This window comes from Ascaphus truei, chromosome 18 (assembly GCF_040206685.1).
Source record: "Ascaphus truei isolate aAscTru1 chromosome 18, aAscTru1.hap1, whole genome shotgun sequence".
Lineage (NCBI taxonomy): Eukaryota > Metazoa > Chordata > Amphibia > Anura > Ascaphidae > Ascaphus > Ascaphus truei.
The window spans coordinates 28,750,848-28,767,246 of NC_134500.1; the positions used below are offsets into that span (position 1 = coordinate 28,750,848).

The 16,399-nt window shown below is 57.5% G+C and overlaps 1 protein-coding gene across 2 annotated transcripts in view; it reads left to right on the forward strand.

The window, feature by feature from the left end:
* The window catches only part of ZNF609 (zinc finger protein 609), a 40,052-nt gene extending 28,191 nt beyond the window's left edge, over positions 1 to 11,861 (forward strand). For both annotated transcript variants that reach the window (XM_075575993.1, XM_075575994.1), the window contains exons 6-8: positions 972 to 1,203; positions 7,707 to 7,785; positions 8,001 to 11,861. In XM_075575993.1, the coding sequence (XP_075432108.1) occupies positions 972 to 1,203; positions 7,707 to 7,780 (306 nt within the window). In that variant the 3' untranslated portion in view covers positions 7,781 to 7,785; positions 8,001 to 11,861. The remainder of the gene's footprint in view (positions 1 to 971; positions 1,204 to 7,706; positions 7,786 to 8,000) is intronic.
* The last annotated feature ends 4,538 nt before the right edge of the window (positions 11,862 to 16,399 follow it).

Sequence of the window (16,399 nt, forward strand, 5' to 3'; positions counted from 1 at the left end):
CCCGGTGCATCCCGGCCACGCCCCACGCCCCCGGTGCATCTCGGCCACCTCCCACGCCCCCGGTGCATCCCGGCCACGCCCCACGCCCCCGGGGCATCCCGGCCACGCCCCCGGGGCATCCCGGCCACCTCCCACGCCACCGTTGCATCCCGGCCACCTCCCACACCCCCAGTGCATCCCGGCCACCTCCCACGCCCCCGGTGCATCCCGGCCACCTCCCACACCCCCAGTGCATCCCGGCCACCTCCCACGCCCCCGGTGCATCCCGGCCACCTCCCACACCCCCAGTGCATCCCGGCCACCTCCCACACCCCCAGTGCATCCCGGCCACCTCCCACGCCCCCGGTGCATCCCGGCCACCTCCCACACCCCCAGTGCATCCCGGCCACCTCCCACGCCCCCGGTGCATCCCGGCCACGCCCCACGCCCCCGGTGCATCTCGGCCACCTCCCACACCCCCGGTGCATCCCGGCCACGCCCCCGGGGCATCCCGGCCACGCCCCCGGTGCATCCCGGCCACCTCCCACGCCAGCGTTGCATCCCGGCCACCTCCCACACCCCCAGTGCATCCCGGCCACCTCCCACGCCCCCGGTGCATACCGGCCACGCCCCACGCCCCCGTTGCATCCCGGCCACCTCCCACGCCACCGTTGCATCCCGGCCACCTCCCACACCCCCGGTGCATCCCGGCCACCTCCCACGCCCCCGGTGCATCCCGGCCACCTCCACGCCCCCGGTGCATCCCGGCCACGCCCCACGCCCCCGGGGCATCCCGGCCACGCCCCCGGTGCATCCCGGCCACCTCCCACGCCTCGCTGCTGTCAGCTGTGTCCTACGCCCTGCGCATCGGAGCCACACCATGCGCCTCGCTGCTCGGAGTTGTGCCCTGAGCCACGTCCCACGCCGGGCGTCACGCTGCTGTGAGCCACGCTTTTTCCCTGTTGTAACTTCTCTCCGTTCTTCTCTATCAGATCACGGATAAGAACTCCCAGGAGCGGGATCGTGGGGGGTGCAGCGGGCCTGGGGGGTCTTCAGGAGGAGGGGGGGTCTGCAGCAGTATGGGGGCCCCGGAAAGAGGAGGAGATAGGAGCTCAGAAAGGCCACGTACCTCCCCCTCCCAGCGCTTAATGTCCACACACCACCACCATCACCACCTTGGGTACTCTCTCCTACCCGGCCAGTACCAGCTGCCCTATTCCACAGGTGAGAACCACGGGCGCCTCCTCCAAGGCCAGGTATTAAAGATAACCCTGCTTCAGCATGACTGCACCCCTTGTGCTGAAGCAGGGTTATCCTGACACTGTAATCTCCTCCCAGGACCGTCTGGTGACATAGAAAGGGTTGTGTTCCTTTGTGATGCTAAAGTGTGCTTCCCAGGGCCGCAGTGAGCACAGGGTTAAACAGGACTGGTTGACGCTTAAACATATTTATTTTTTTACAAAAATTAGACAAATATCTATTTTTATATCATTTGTTAAACCTGTAACTTTTCCTCTGTCTTTTGCAACCTGTATTTACTATGTTTGTGTGATAAGACTGTTTGTCAGCCCTCAGAGCTCCCAGTAAATGGTTGGCTCTGCTCTGTCTGCGAAGTAATTGTGAGGCCGTCGTTAGTCACAGGGAGCGGAGACGCTGGAATCCAGTGTTCCCGGAGAAAAGGGAAACACGTTCATTTATCGCAGGACACAGACAAGCACGACAAAAATACTTTCAAGCCTCAAAACATATGAAATCTTACGGGTTTTTATTTCAAATAAATCCCCTCTGTAGTGTTAGATAATAGAGACCGTTTTTTTATTTTTTTGTTTTTATTCAACTCTTACTTTTTAATGAGTTTTAATGCTCGGAGCTTTGATTTCTATAACCGGCTTTAGCCCACCTCCCCAGCACTGCAAGATCTGTGCAACACTTTCCTGTTTGGGATCATCTGTTGCCAATGTTCCCAGCAGTTTGAGCTGCAAACTGTGTAACAATAGATAATATAAGAATACATTGTAGCTGCTGAGTTACACTGACTGAAGCAGCCATTATGTTAGTCACACAATCAGATTTAGAACAGGAGCACCTAACGATTGCAGCTTAGGTAAGGGAGAAGAATGATAAATTGTCACGTTTTACTCGTAAAACACGCAGGTCCCTCTAATACCCGCACCGTGACCTGACACGTTACACGCAAGTCCCTCTTAATACCCGCACCGTGACCTGACACGTAACACGCAGGTCCCTCTAATACCCGCACCGTGACCTGACACGTTACACGCAAGTCCCTCTTAATACCCGCACCGTGACCTGACACGTTACACGCAGGTCCCTCTAATACACGCACCGTGACCTGACACGTAACACGCAGGTCCCTCTAATACCCGCACGGTGACCTGACACGTAACACGCAGGCCCCTCTAATACACGCACGGTGACCTGACACGTTACACGCAGGTCCCTCTAATACCCGCACCGTGACCTGACGCGTAACACGCAGGTCCCTCTAATACCCGCACCGTGACCTGACACGTAACACGCAGGTCCCCCTAATACCCGCACCGTGATCTGACACGCAACACGCAGGTCCCTCTAATACCCGCACCGTGACCTGACACGTAACACGCAGGTCCCTCTAATACCCGCACCGTGACCTGACCCGTAACACGCAGGTCCCTCTAATACCCGCACCGTGACCTGACACGTAACACGCAGGTCCCTCTAATACCCGCCCCGTGACCTGACACGTTACACGCAGGCCCCTCTAATAGACGCACGGTGACCTGACACGTTACACGCAGGCCCCTCTAATACACGCACCGTGACCTGACACGTAACACGCAGGTCCCTCTAATACCCGCCCCGTGACCTGACACGTTACACGCAGGCCCCTCTAATAGACGCACGTTGACCTGACACGTTACACGCAGGCCCCTCTAATACACGCACCGTGACCTGACACGTAACACGCAGGTCCCTCTAATACCCGCCCCGTGACCTGACACGTTACACGCAGGCCCCTCTAATAGACGCACGGTGACCTGACGCGTAACACGCAGGTCCCTCTAATACCCGCACCGTGACCTGACACGCAACACGCAGGTCCCTCTAATACCCGCACCGTGACCTGACACGTAACACGCAGGTCCCTCTAATACCCGCACCGTGACCTGACCCGTAACACGCAGGTCCCTCTAATACCCGCACCGTGACCTGACACGTAACACGCAGGTCCCTCTAATACCCGCCCCGTGACCTGACACGTTACACGCAGGCCCCTCTAATAGACGCACGGTGACCTGACACGTTACACGCAGGCCCCTCTAATACACGCACCGTGACCTGACACGTAACACGCAGGTCCCTCTAATACCCGCCCCGTGACCTGACACGTTACACGCAGGCCCCTCTAATAGACGCACGGTGACCTGACGCGTAACACGCAGGTCCCTCTAATACCCGCACCGTGACCTGACACGTAACACGCAGGTCCCTCTAATACCCGCACTGTGACCTGACACGTAACACGCAGGTCCCTCTAATACCCGCACCGTGACCTGACCCGTAACACGCAGGTCCCTCTAATACCCGCACCGTGACCTGACACGTAACACGCAGGTCCCTCTAATACCCGCACCGTGACCTGACACGTAACACGCAGGTCCCCCTAATACCCGCACCGTGACCTGACACGTTACACGCAGGTCCCTCTAATACCCGCACCGTGACCTGACACGTTACACGCAGGTCCCTCTAATACCCGCACCGTAACCTGACACGTAACACGCAGGTCCCTCTAATACCCGCACCGTAACCTGACACGTAACACGCAGGTCCCCCTAATACCCGCACCGTGACCTGACACGTTACACGCAGGTCCCTCTACTACCCGCACCGTGACCTGACACGTTACACGCAGGTCCCTCTAATACCCGCACCGTAACCTGACACGTAACACGCAGGTCCCTCTAATACCCGCACCGTAACCTGACACGTAACACGCAGGTCCCTCTAATACCCGCACCGTAACCTGACACGTAACACGCAGGTCCCTCTAATACCCGCACCGTAACCTGACACGTAACACGCAGGTCCCTCTAATACCCGCACCGTAACCTGACACATAACACGCAGGTCCCTCTAAAACCCGCACCGTGACCTGACACGTAACACGCAGGTCCCTCTAATACCCGCACCGTGACCTGACACGTAACACGCAGGTCCCTCTAATACCCGCACCGTGACCTGACACGTAACACGCAGGTCCCTCTAATACCCGCACCGTGACCTGACACGTTACACGCAGGTCCCTCTAATACCCGCACCGTGACCTGACACGTTACACGCAGGTCCCTCTAATACCCGCACCGTGACCTGACACGTTACACGCAGGTCCCTCTAATACCCGCACCGTGACCTGACACGTAACACGCAGGTCCCTCTAATACCCGCACCGTGACCTGACACGTAACACGCAGGTCCCTCTAATACCCGCACCGTGACCTGACACGTAACACGCAGGTCCCTCTAATACCCGCACCGTGACCTGACACGTAACACGCAGGTCCCTCTAATACCCGCACCGTGACCTGACACGTAACACGCAGGTCCCTCTAATACCCGCACCGTGACCTGACACGTAACACGCAGGTCCCTCTAATACCCGCACCGTGACCTGACACGTAACACGCAGGTCCCTCTAATACCCGCACCGTGACCTGACACGTAACACGCAGGTCCCTCTAATACCCGCACCGTGACCTGACCCGTAACACGCAGGTCCCTCTAATACCCGCACCGTGACCTGACACGTAACACGCAGGTCCCTCTAATACCCGCACCGTGACCTGACACGTAACACGCAGGTCCCCCTAATACCCGCACCGTGACCTGACACGTTACACGCAGGTCCCTCTAATACCCGCACCGTGACCTGACACGTTACACGCAGGTCCCTCTAATACCCGCACCGTAACCTGACACGTAACACGCAGGTCCCTCTAATACCCGCACCGTAACCTGACACGTAACACGCAGGTCCCCCTAATACCCGCACCGTGACCTGACACGTTACACGCAGGTCCCTCTAATACCCGCACCGTGACCTGACACGTTACACGCAGGTCCCTCTAATACCCGCACCGTGACCTGACACGTAACACGCAGGTCCCTCTAATACCCGCACCGTAACCTGACACGTAACACGCAGGTCCCTCTAATACCCGCACCGTGACCTGACACGTTACACGCAGGTCCCTCTAATACCCGCACCGTGACCTGACACGTAACACGCAGGTCCCTCTAATACCCGCACCGTGACCTGACACGTTACACGCAGGTCCCTGTAATACCCGCACCGTGACCTGACACGTAACACGCAGGTCCCTCTAATACCCGCACCGTGACCTGACACGTAACATGCAGGTCCCTCTAATACCCGCACCGTGACCTGACACGTTACACGCAGGTCCCTCTAATACCCGCACCGTAACCTGACACGTAACACGCAGGTCCCTCTAATACCCGCACCGTGACCTGACACGTTACACGCAGGTCCCTCTAATACCCGCACCGTAACCTGACACGTAACACGCAGGTCCCTCTAATACCCGCACCGTAACCTGACACGTAACACGCAGGTCCCTCTAATACCCGCACCGTGACCTGACACGTTACACGCAGGTCCCTCTAATACCCGCACCGTGACCTGACACGTAACACGCAGGTCCCTCTAATACCCGCACCGTGACCTGACACGTTACACGCAGGTCCCTGTAATACCCGCACCGTGACCTGACACGTAACACGCAGGTCCCTCTAATACCCGCACCGTGACCTGACACGTAACACGCAGGTCCCTCTAATACCCGCACCGTGACCTGACCCGTAACACGCAGGTCCCTCTAATACCCGCACCGTGACCTGACACGTAACACGCAGGTCCCTCTAATACCCGCACCGTGACCTGACACGTAACACGCAGGTCCCCCTAATACCCGCACCGTGACCTGACACGTTACACGCAGGTCCCTCTAATACCCGCACCGTGACCTGACACGTTACACGCAGGTCCCTCTAATACCCGCACCGTAACCTGACACGTAACACGCAGGTCCCTCTAATACCCGCACCGTAACCTGACACGTAACACGCAGGTCCCCCTAATACCCGCACCATGACCTGACACGTTACACGCAGGTCCCTCTAATACCCGCACCGTGACCTGACACGTTACACGCAGGTCCCTCTAATACCCGCACCGTAACCTGACACGTAACACGCAGGTCCCTCTAATACCCGCACCGTAACCTGACACGTAACACGCAGGTCCCTCTAATACCCGCACCGTGACCTGACACGTTACACGCAGGTCCCTCTAATACCCGCACCGTGACCTGACACGTAACACGCAGGTCCCTCTAATACCCGCACCGTGACCTGACACGTTACACGCAGGTCCCTGTAATACCCGCACCGTGACCTGACACGTAACACGCAGGTCCCTCTAATACCCGCACCGTGACCTGACACGTAACACGCAGGTCCCTCTAATACCCGCACCGTGACCTGACACGTTACACGCAGGTCCCTCTAATACCCGCACCGTAACCTGACACGTAACACGCAGGTCCCTCTAATACCCGCACCGTGACCTGACACGTTACACGCAGGTCCCTCTAATACCCGCACCGTAACCTGACACGTAACACGCAGGTCCCTCTAATACCCGCACCGTAACCTGACACGTAACACGCAGGTCCCTCTAATACCCGCACCGTGACCTGACACGTTACACGCAGGTCCCTCTAATACCCGCACCGTGACCTGACACGTAACACGCAGGTCCCTCTAATACCCGCACCGTGACCTGACACGTTACACGCAGGTCCCTGTAATACCCGCACCGTGACCTGACCCGTAACACGCAGGTCCCTCTAATACCCGCACCGTGACCTGATACGTAACACGCAGGTCCCTCTAATACCCGCACCGTGACCTGACACGTAACACGCAGGTCCCCCTAATACCCGCACCGTGACCTGACACGTTACACGCAGGTCCCTCTAATACCCGCACCGTGACCTGACACGTTACACGCAGGTCCCTCTAATACCCGCACCGTAACCTGACACGTAACACGCAGGTCCCTCTAATACCCGCACCGTAACCTGACACGTAACACGCAGGTCCCCCTAATACCCGCACCGTGACCTGACACGTTACACGCAGGTCCCTCTAATACCCGCACCGTGACCTGACACGTTACACGCAGGTCCCTCTAATACCCGCACCGTAACCTGACACGTAACACGCAGGTCCCTCTAATACCCGCACCGTAACCTGACACGTAACACGCAGGTCCCTCTAATACCCGCACCGTGACCTGACACGTTACACGCAGGTCCCTCTAATACCCGCACCGTGACCTGACACGTAACACGCAGGTCCCTCTAATACCCGCACCGTGACCTGACACGTTACACGCAGGTCCCTGTAATACCCGCACCGTGACCTGACACGTAACACGCAGGTCCCTCTAATACCCGCACCGTGACCTGACACGTAACATGCAGGTCCCTCTAATACCCGCACCGTGACCTGACACGTTACACGCAGGTCCCTCTAATACCTGCACCGTGACCTGACACGTTACACGCAGGTCCCTCTATATCGTGCGCCTGGGTCCCTGTGCGTTAAATCACTTTCTCGTTCCCTTTTGTTCGCAGGTCTGTCTTCTACAGCCATTGTGGCCAGTCAGCAGGGCTCTGCGCCCTCTCTGTACCCACCCCCCAGGAGGTGAGAGGGGTAAGTCCCACAATTACTGCCTTGGCTATGCGGGGGAGGGAGGGGCGTCCACGCAGCGCCCACGCAGCGCCCACGCAGCGCCCACGCAGCGCCCACGCAGCGCCCACGCAGCGCCCACGCAGCGCCCACGCAGCGCCCACGCAGCCTCTCTAGACAGACAAACGGGGCATAATGCGATTCTATTTTCACGCTCCATTTCTTCCTCTCCCTGACAGGAAGTGATGTCATTGGAGGTCCCCGTCTCCCCCAAGTCATGTGACCGGATCCCTGGACACCGCGGGCAAATCCCTTAAGGCATCAGTTGAATGGTGTCGAATGTTTTCTGCACACAGATTTGCATCTGAGGCCTCACAAGTCCCCACTCCCGGTCACACAGATACCCCTGGAACCCTTCTCGAGCAGTCTCGCTACTCTGTGGGGGCGTGATCTCCCCGCCCGGGGCTGTATTTATATAACGCTCTCTCCGGCGCCCAGCGGGACAGACTCCATTGCGTGCCCGGGACACTTCCATGTGCAGCGTGTGCTGGAGACGCCTCGTCAATGTAAAGAGACCCCGGGGCAGACGTGTCCTGCCACACAGACTTCTGGGTAAAGGGGGATTGAGGTTTTTTTAATGTTGGGGGAATGCTTTTCCCCCTCCCTCCTAATTTAGCCCCTTCCCTCCTCTCTACATTCGCTCTCAGGCCTCCGACTTTCTGGGACACTAGTATGTTGGGGTTGTATGTTCTGTAAAGTATTTGTGGGGTTTTGTATGAGGGGGCATTTTCTTTTTTCCAGCCCTGCCCACACGTGTGTGCGCAAACATGGGGGCGAGCGCCGCAGACTGTTGAGAAGCGTTTGAGTTATATAGTGTACGTGTCCGTCAGCTGTTTCAAGTGACTGTTTAGAAGGTGGTTTCCAGTGTCTCCTTATGTTCCCGTCTCTCTGATCTCATGTGGCCAGGCTCCTCCTGCGTGTGCTGCGCAGAGAGATCCCGGAATACACATGGCCAGGCTCCTCCTGCGTGTGCTGCGCAGAGAGATCCCGGAGTACACATGGCCAGGCTCCTCCTGCGTGTGCTGCGCAGAGAGATCCCGGAGTACACATGGCCAGGCTCCTCCTGCGTGTGCTGCGCAGAGAGATCCCGGAATACACATGGCCAGGCTCCTCCTGCGTGTGCTGCGCAGAGAGATCCCGGAATACACATGGCCAGGCTCCTCCTGCGTGTGCTGCGCAGAGAGATCCCGGAATACACATGGCCAGGCTCCTCCTGCGTGTGCTGCGCAGAGAGATCCCGGAATACACATGGCCAGGCTCCTCCTGCGTGTGCTGCGCAGAGAGATCCCAGAATACACATGGCCAGGCTCCTCCTGCGTGTGCTGCGCAGAGAGATCCCGGAATACGCATGGCCAGGCTCCTCCTGCGTGTGCTGCGCAGAGAGATCCCGGAGTACGCATGGCCAGGCTCCTCCTGCGTGTGCTGCGCAGAGAGATCCCGGAGTACGCATGGCCAGGCTCCTCCTGCGTGTGCTGCGCAGAGAGATCCCAGAATACACATGGCCAGGCTCCTCCTGCGTGTGCTGCGCAGAGAGATCGCGGAGTACACATGGCCAGGCTCCTCCTGCGTGTGCTGCGCAGAGAGATCCCAGATACACATGGCCAGGCTCCTCCTGCGTGTGCTGCGCAGAGAGATCCCAGATACACATGGCCAGGCTCCTCCTGCGTGTGCTGCGCAGAGAGATCCCGGAGTACGCATGGCCAGGCTCCTCCTGCGTGTGCTGCGCAGAGAGATCCCGGAGTACGCATGGCCAGGCTCCTCCTGCGTGTGCTGCGCAGAGAGATCCCAGAATACACATGGCCAGGCTCCTCCTGCGTGTGCTGCGCAGAGAGATCCCGGAGTACACATGGCCAGGCTCCTCCTGCGTGTGCTGCGCAGAGAGATCCCGGAGTACACATGGCCAGGCTCCTCCTGCGTGTGCTGCGCAGAGAGATCCCGGAGTACACATGGCCAGGCTCCTCCTGCGTGTGCTGCGCAGAGAGATCACGGAGTACACATGGCCAGGCTCCTCCTGCGTGTGCTGCGCAGAGAGATCCCGGAGTACACATGGCCAGGCTCCTCCTGCGTGTGCTGCGCAGAGAGATCCCGGAGTACACATGGCCAGGCTCCTCCTGCGTGTGCTGCGCAGAGAGATCCCAGAATACACATGGCCAGGCTCCTCCTGCGTGTGCTGCGCAGAGAGATCCTGGAGTACACATGGCCAGGCTCCTCCTGCGTGTGCTGCGCAGAGAGATCCCAGAATACACATGGCCAGGCTCCTCCTGCGTGTGCTGCGCAGAGAGATCCCAGAATACACATGGCCAGGCTCCTCCTGCGTGTGCTGCGCAGAGAGATCCCGGAATACACATGGCCAGGCTCCTCCTGCGTGTGCTGCGCAGAGAGATACCGGAATACACATGGCCAGGCTCCTCCCGCGTGTGCTGCGCAGAGAGATCCCAGAATACACATGGCCAGGCTCCACCCGCGTGTGCTGCGCAGAGAGATCCCGGAATACACATGGCCAGGCTCCTCCTGCGTGTGCTGCGCAGAGAGATCCCAGAATACACATGGCCAGGCTCCACCCACGTGTGCTGTGCAGAGAGATCCCAGTGTGTACACAGTCTGGCTGCCATGTGTGCCACAGAGAGAGATCACTGAATACACAGGGCCAGGCTCCTCTGTACTCTTCATACAGCGAGAGCCTTCAGTAGACCCATCAGGCTCAGCTCCCCCCCCCCCCTTGCTCTTCTGAGTTTTGAAGTGTGACATCATATCCATGGGCCATCTGCGATGTCATAGCACAGTCTCCCCCCCCCCCCTCTCCTGTAGAATCTGTGTATAATGTAAATATGATCTCGTACACACGTTCTGTGTAAAACACTAATCTGAAGAATGAACAAACTCTTTGTTTTCGGAGCTCGGCCTAACCACGCCCAGCCGGTGAGCGGTCTGGAACGCGTTGCTCTGCGTGTGTGCGCACGCTCATATAGGCACTCCACTGTGAATCATAATGGATAAATAAGCATTGATTCACAGTGGTGTGCCTACACTTATATTTATATATACTGCACACACCTAGCGGCACGTATACATATACACTCACTGCGGGATACGGGTTACCGAAAGATCCTATCCCCGCGAAACCTGAAGGATAACACCCAGAAGGCTCTCCCCTCACCAGGAACGTGCTGCGTGTGAATCTGGATCTATAGCTGCAGTGATTGGCTGCTCAAACAAGTGACCGTTTGGGAGAGGGTCCCCTGGCAGAAAGTGGTGCTCTCCCACCATATGATGTCTGCAACAGATTATCACCCTTGCTATTTTGAGGTCTGATTAAAACTTCCCCAAGTGCTGCTGGGTGCATAAGGTTAAGCTGGTTAACACTTCACGGTGCAGACGCCCATCCTGGTTGCGTCCGTCCTGTCAGTCTGGAGGAGACCCAATGTCACGGGTCCCCCACGTGTTAAATCTCGCAGGGGAGCAGAGTCCAGGAACAAGCCGTCACACACAGACTTTCGAGTCCCTCATCTTGTTAACCCCTTCCCCATCAGAGGGGTCGGCAAAGGACCTCTCTGGCAGCAAAGGCGTTAAAAGCACTGGCAGATTTTGGTTCAAGTGAAACCGCTCCCACCCCATGATGAGCTGTTCCAACTTTTTCCCATGGGATCTTTCAGAGAGAACATTTTTTTTTGTTCTCCTTGTTTCTACCTGACCTCTTCCCCCCCCCCCCCCCTCCCTCCCTTCCAACCAACCCTAAGAGGGGGCAATTCATGTAAAAAGTCCAAACACAAAACCATGTATTTACACTCACTGGACCGTTTTCCAATAAAGTTTTTTTTGTATTGCTTGGTTATACACAGAACTGATTGTATATGTAATAACACCCCCCCCCCCCACCCCCCGTACACACGTATCTGTATAAAGATGTAAAGTATATTTCTGTTATGTAGCTAAAGATATTTTTTTCTGTCCTTTTTTGGAAAAGGACATTACGTTTTTGTGCCGAAGTTTTACTTCTTTTTTCTGCAGTTTTAAGAAATACATGAATTGGTTTTATCAGAGCAGTGATTGGTCCTTCGTATTGTCAGTCTTGTTATCAGTGTTACACGTACGATAGGTTGGTATACGTGTGTGTGTGTGTGTGTGTGTGCGTGCGTGCGTGCGTGCGTACGTAAGCGTATATATATGTACGTATATGTGTACAAAAGAAACTGATAGAACAACCGTCCCAGAAGAGGCGGCTGAATCAGTAAGAAACCCTAAGAAGCAGCACTCAGACACATGATGTATGTGTAATGTAATCATAAGGTAAGAGCTCATTTTTAGGGTTGACTACCTAAGCTTCAGTACTTGTAGCTTAGTTGCCCCTTGGGGTATTTTTAAAAACCCTGTGTTTTATATATTTTTGTACTAATAGTGTTTTAATTACTATCATCGTATCACCTATCGCATTTGGATGTCTTAGCTCTTACCTTATGATTACATTACACATACATCATGTGTCTGAGTGCTGCTTCTTAGGGTTTCTTACTGATTCAGCCGCCTCATCTGGGACGGTTGTTCTATCAGTTTCTTTCGTAGTTTACTCCATTCCCTACTGCACCTCTCACATTTTTATATTGGTGTCCAATTAGGACTGCTGGTGTTTTGCTTATTTTGTTGTGTGTATATGTGTATACACACACACACACACACACACACACACACGTGTATGTGCTTACACACACACACGTATGTGTGTATGTGTACACAAGTGTGTGTATATGTGTACACACACGCGCGTGTATATGTGAACACGTGTGTATGTGTACACGTGTGTATGTGTAAACGTGCACACACACGTACATATATAAATATATACACACACGCGTCTCCGTCTCCTGCTAGTTAATGTGTGTGTCTCCTGCCAGTTACTATGTGTGTGCTCCTGCTAGTTACTGTGTGTGTCTCCTGCAATTAGTTAGTGTGTGTGTGTGTGCTCCTGCTAGTTAATGTGTGTACTCCTGCCAGTTAGTGTGTGTGTCTCCTGCTAGTTAGTGTGTGTGTCTCCTGCAATTAGTTAGTGTGTGTGTGTGTGTGTGTGTGTGTGTGTGTGTGTGTGTGTGTGTGTGTGTGTGTGTGTGTGTGTGTGTGTGTGTGTGTGTGCGCGCGCGCGCGCTCCTGCTAGTTAATGTGTGTGTTTGTGTGCTCCTGCCAGTTGGTGTGTGTGTGTCTCCTGCTAGTTAGTGTGTGTGTCTCCTGCTAGTTAGTGTGTGTGTGTGCTCCTGCTAGTTAGTGTGTGCTCCTGCTTGTTAGTGTGTGTCACCTGCTAGTTTGTGTATGTGTGTGTGTGTCCTGCTAGTTGGTGTGTGTGTGTCTCCTGCTAGTGTGTGTCTCCTGCTAGTTAGTGTGTGTGTGTGTCTCCTGCTAGTTAGTGTGTGTCTCCTGCTAGTTTGTGTGTGTCTCCTGCGAGTTGGGGTGTGTGTGTGTGTCTCCTGCTAGTGTGTGTCTCCTGCTACTGTGTGTGCGCCTCTCCTGAGGCTACTGTGTGTGCGCCTCTCCTGCGAGTTGGGGTGTGTGTGTGCGTCTCCTGCTAGTGTGTGTGCCTCTCCTGCTAGTGTGTGTGCCTCTCCTGCTAGTGTGTGTGCCTCTTGTGCTAGTGTGTGTGCCTCTCCTGCTAGTTAGTGTGTGTCTCTCCTGCTAGTTAGTGTGTGTCTCTCCTGCTAGTTGGTGTGTGCCTCTCCTGCTAGTTGGTGTGTGCCTCTCCTGCTAGTTGGTGTGTGCCTCTCCTGCTAGTTGGTGTGTGCCTCTCCTGCTAGTTGGTGTGTGCCTCTCCTGCTAGTTAGTGTGTGTGTCTCCTGCTAGTGTGTGTGCCTCTCCTGCTACTGTGTGTGTGTGCCTCTCCTGCTACTGTGTGTGTGTGTGTGTGTGTGTGTGTGTGTGTGTGTGTGTGTGTGTGTGTGTGTGTGTGTGTGTGTGTGTGTGTGTGTGCCTCTCCTGCTAGTTAGTGTGTGCCTCTTCTGCTACTGTGTGTGTGCCTCTCCTGCTAGTTGGGGTGTGTCTCTCCTGCTAGTTGGGGTGTGTGTGTGCGTCTCCTGCTAGTTCGGGTGTGTGTGTGCGTCTCCTGCTAGTGTGTGTGCGTCTCCTGCTAGTGTGTGTCTCTCCTGCTAGTTAGTGTGTGTCTCCTGCTAGTTAGTGTGTGTGTCTCCTGCTAGTTAGTGTGTGTGTCTCCTGCTACTTAGTGTGTCTCCTGCTACTTGTTGTGTGTGTCTCCTGCTAGTTAGTGTGTGTCTCTCCTGCTAGTTAGTGTGTCTCTCCTGCTAGTTAGTGTGTGTCCTGCTACTGTGTGTCCTGCTAGTTAGTGTGTGTGTCCTGCTACTTAGTGTGTGTGTCTCCTGCTACTTAGTGTATGTCTCCTGCTACTTAGTGTGTATATCCTGCTAGTTAGTGTGTGTGTGTGTGTGTGTCTCCTGCTACTTAGTGTGTATGTGTCTCCTGCTACTTAGTGTGTATATCCTGCTAGTTAGTGTGTGTGTGTGTCTCCTGCTACTTAGTGTGTGTGTGTGTGTGTCTCCTGCTACTTAGTGTGTGTGTGTGTGTGTGTCTCCTGCTACTTAGTGTGTGTGTGTGTGTGTCTCCAGCTACTTAGTGTGTATATCCTCCTAGTTAGTGTGTCTCCCGCTGGGTGGTGCGTGTCTCCTGCTGGGTGGTGCGTGCGTGTCTCCTGCTGGGTGGTGCGTGCGTGTCTCCTGCTGGGTGGTGCGTGCGTGCCTCCTGCTGGGTGGTGCGTGTCTCCTGCTGGGTGGTGCGTGCGTGTCTCCCGCTGGGTGGTGCGTGCGTGCCTCCCGCTTAGTGGTGCGTGCCTCCTGCTGGGTGGTGCGTGTCTCCCGCTGGGTGGTGCGTGCGTGTCTCCCGCTGGGTGGTGCGTGCGTGTCTCCCGCTGGGTGGTGCGTGTCTCCCGCTGGGTGGTGCGTGCGTGCCTCCTGCTGGGTGGTGCGTGTCTCCCGCTGGGTGGTGCGTGCGTGTCTCCCGCTGGGTGGTGCGTGTCTCCCGCTGGGTGGTGCGTGCGTGTCTCCCGCTGGGTGGTGGGTGCGTGTCTCCCGCTGGGTGGTGCGTGCGTGCCTCCTGCTGGGTGGTGCGTGTCTCCTGCTGGGTGGTGCGTGCGTGTCTCCTGCTGGGTGGTGCGTGCGTGCCTCCTGCTGGGTGGTGCGTGTCTCCTGCTGGGTGGTGCGTGTCTCCTGCTGGGTGGTGCGTGCGTGCCTCCTGCTGGGTGGTGCGTGCGTGCCTCCTGCTGGGTGGTGCGTGCGTGCCTCCTGCTGGGTGGTGCGTGTCTCCCGCTGGGTGGTGCGTGCGTGCCTCCTGCTGGGTGGTGCGTGTCTCCCGCTGGGTGGTGCGTGCGTGTCTCCTGCTGGGTGGTGCGTGCGTGTCTCCTGCTGGGTGGTGCGTGTCTCCTGCTGGGTGGTGCGTGTCTCCTGCTGGGTGGTGCGTGTCTCCCGCTGGGTGGTGCGCGCGTGTCTCCCGCTGGGTGGTGCGTGCGTGTCTCCCGCTGGGTGGTGCGTGCGTGTCTCCCGCTGGGTGGTGCGTGCGTGTCTCCCGCTGGGTGGTGCGTGTCTCCCGCTGGGTGGTGCGTGCGTGCCTCCTGCTGGGTGGTGCGTGCGTGTCTCCTGCTGGGTGGTGGGTGCGTGTCTCCTGCTGGGTGGTGGGTGCGTGTCTCCTGCTGGGTGGTGCGTGCGTGTCTCCTGCTGGGTGGTGCGTGCGTGCCTCCTGCTGGGTGGTGCGTGCGTGTCTCCCGCTGGGTGGTGCGTGCGTGTCTCCTGCTGGGTGGTGCGTGCGTGCCTCCTGCTGGGTGGTGCGTGTCTCCCGCTGGGTGGTGCGTGCGTGCCTCCCGCTGGGTGGTGCGTGCGTGCCTCCCGCTGGGTGGTGCGTGCGTGTCTCCCGCTGGGTGGTGCGCGCGTGTCTCCCGCTGGGTGGTGCGTGCGTGTCTCCCGCTGGGTGGTGCGTGCCTCCTGCTGGGTGGTGCGTGCGTGACTCCTGCTGGGTGGTGCGTGTCTCCTGCTGGGTGGTGCGTGCGTGTCTCCCGCTGGGTGGTGCGTGCGTGTCTCCCGCTGGGTGGTGCGTGCGTGTCTCCCGCTGGGTGGTGCGTGTCTCCTGCTGGGTGGTGCGTGCGTGCGTGTCTCCTGCTGGGTGGTGCGTGTCTCCCGCTGGGTGGTGCGTGCGTGTCTCCTGCTGGGTGGTGCGTGCGCGCCTCCTGCTGGGTGGTGCGTGTCGCGTGTCTCCCGCTGGGTGGTGCGTGCGTGTCTCCTGCTGGGTGGTGCGTGCGTGCCTCCTGCTGGGTGGTGCGTGTCTCCCGCTGGGTGGTGCGTGCGTGTCTCCCGCTGGGTGGTGCGTGTGTGCCTCCTGCTGGGTGGTGCGTGCGTGTCTCCCGCTGGGTGGTGCGTGTCGCGTGTCTCCCGCTGGGTGGTGCGTGCGTGCCTCCTGCTGGGTGGTGCGTGTCGCGTGTCTCCCGCTGGGTGGTGCGTGCATGTCTCCTGCTGGGTGGTGCGTGTCTCCCGCTGGGTGGTGCGTGCGTGCCTCCTGCTGGGTGGTGCGTGCGTGTCTCCCGCTGGGTGGTGCGTGTCTC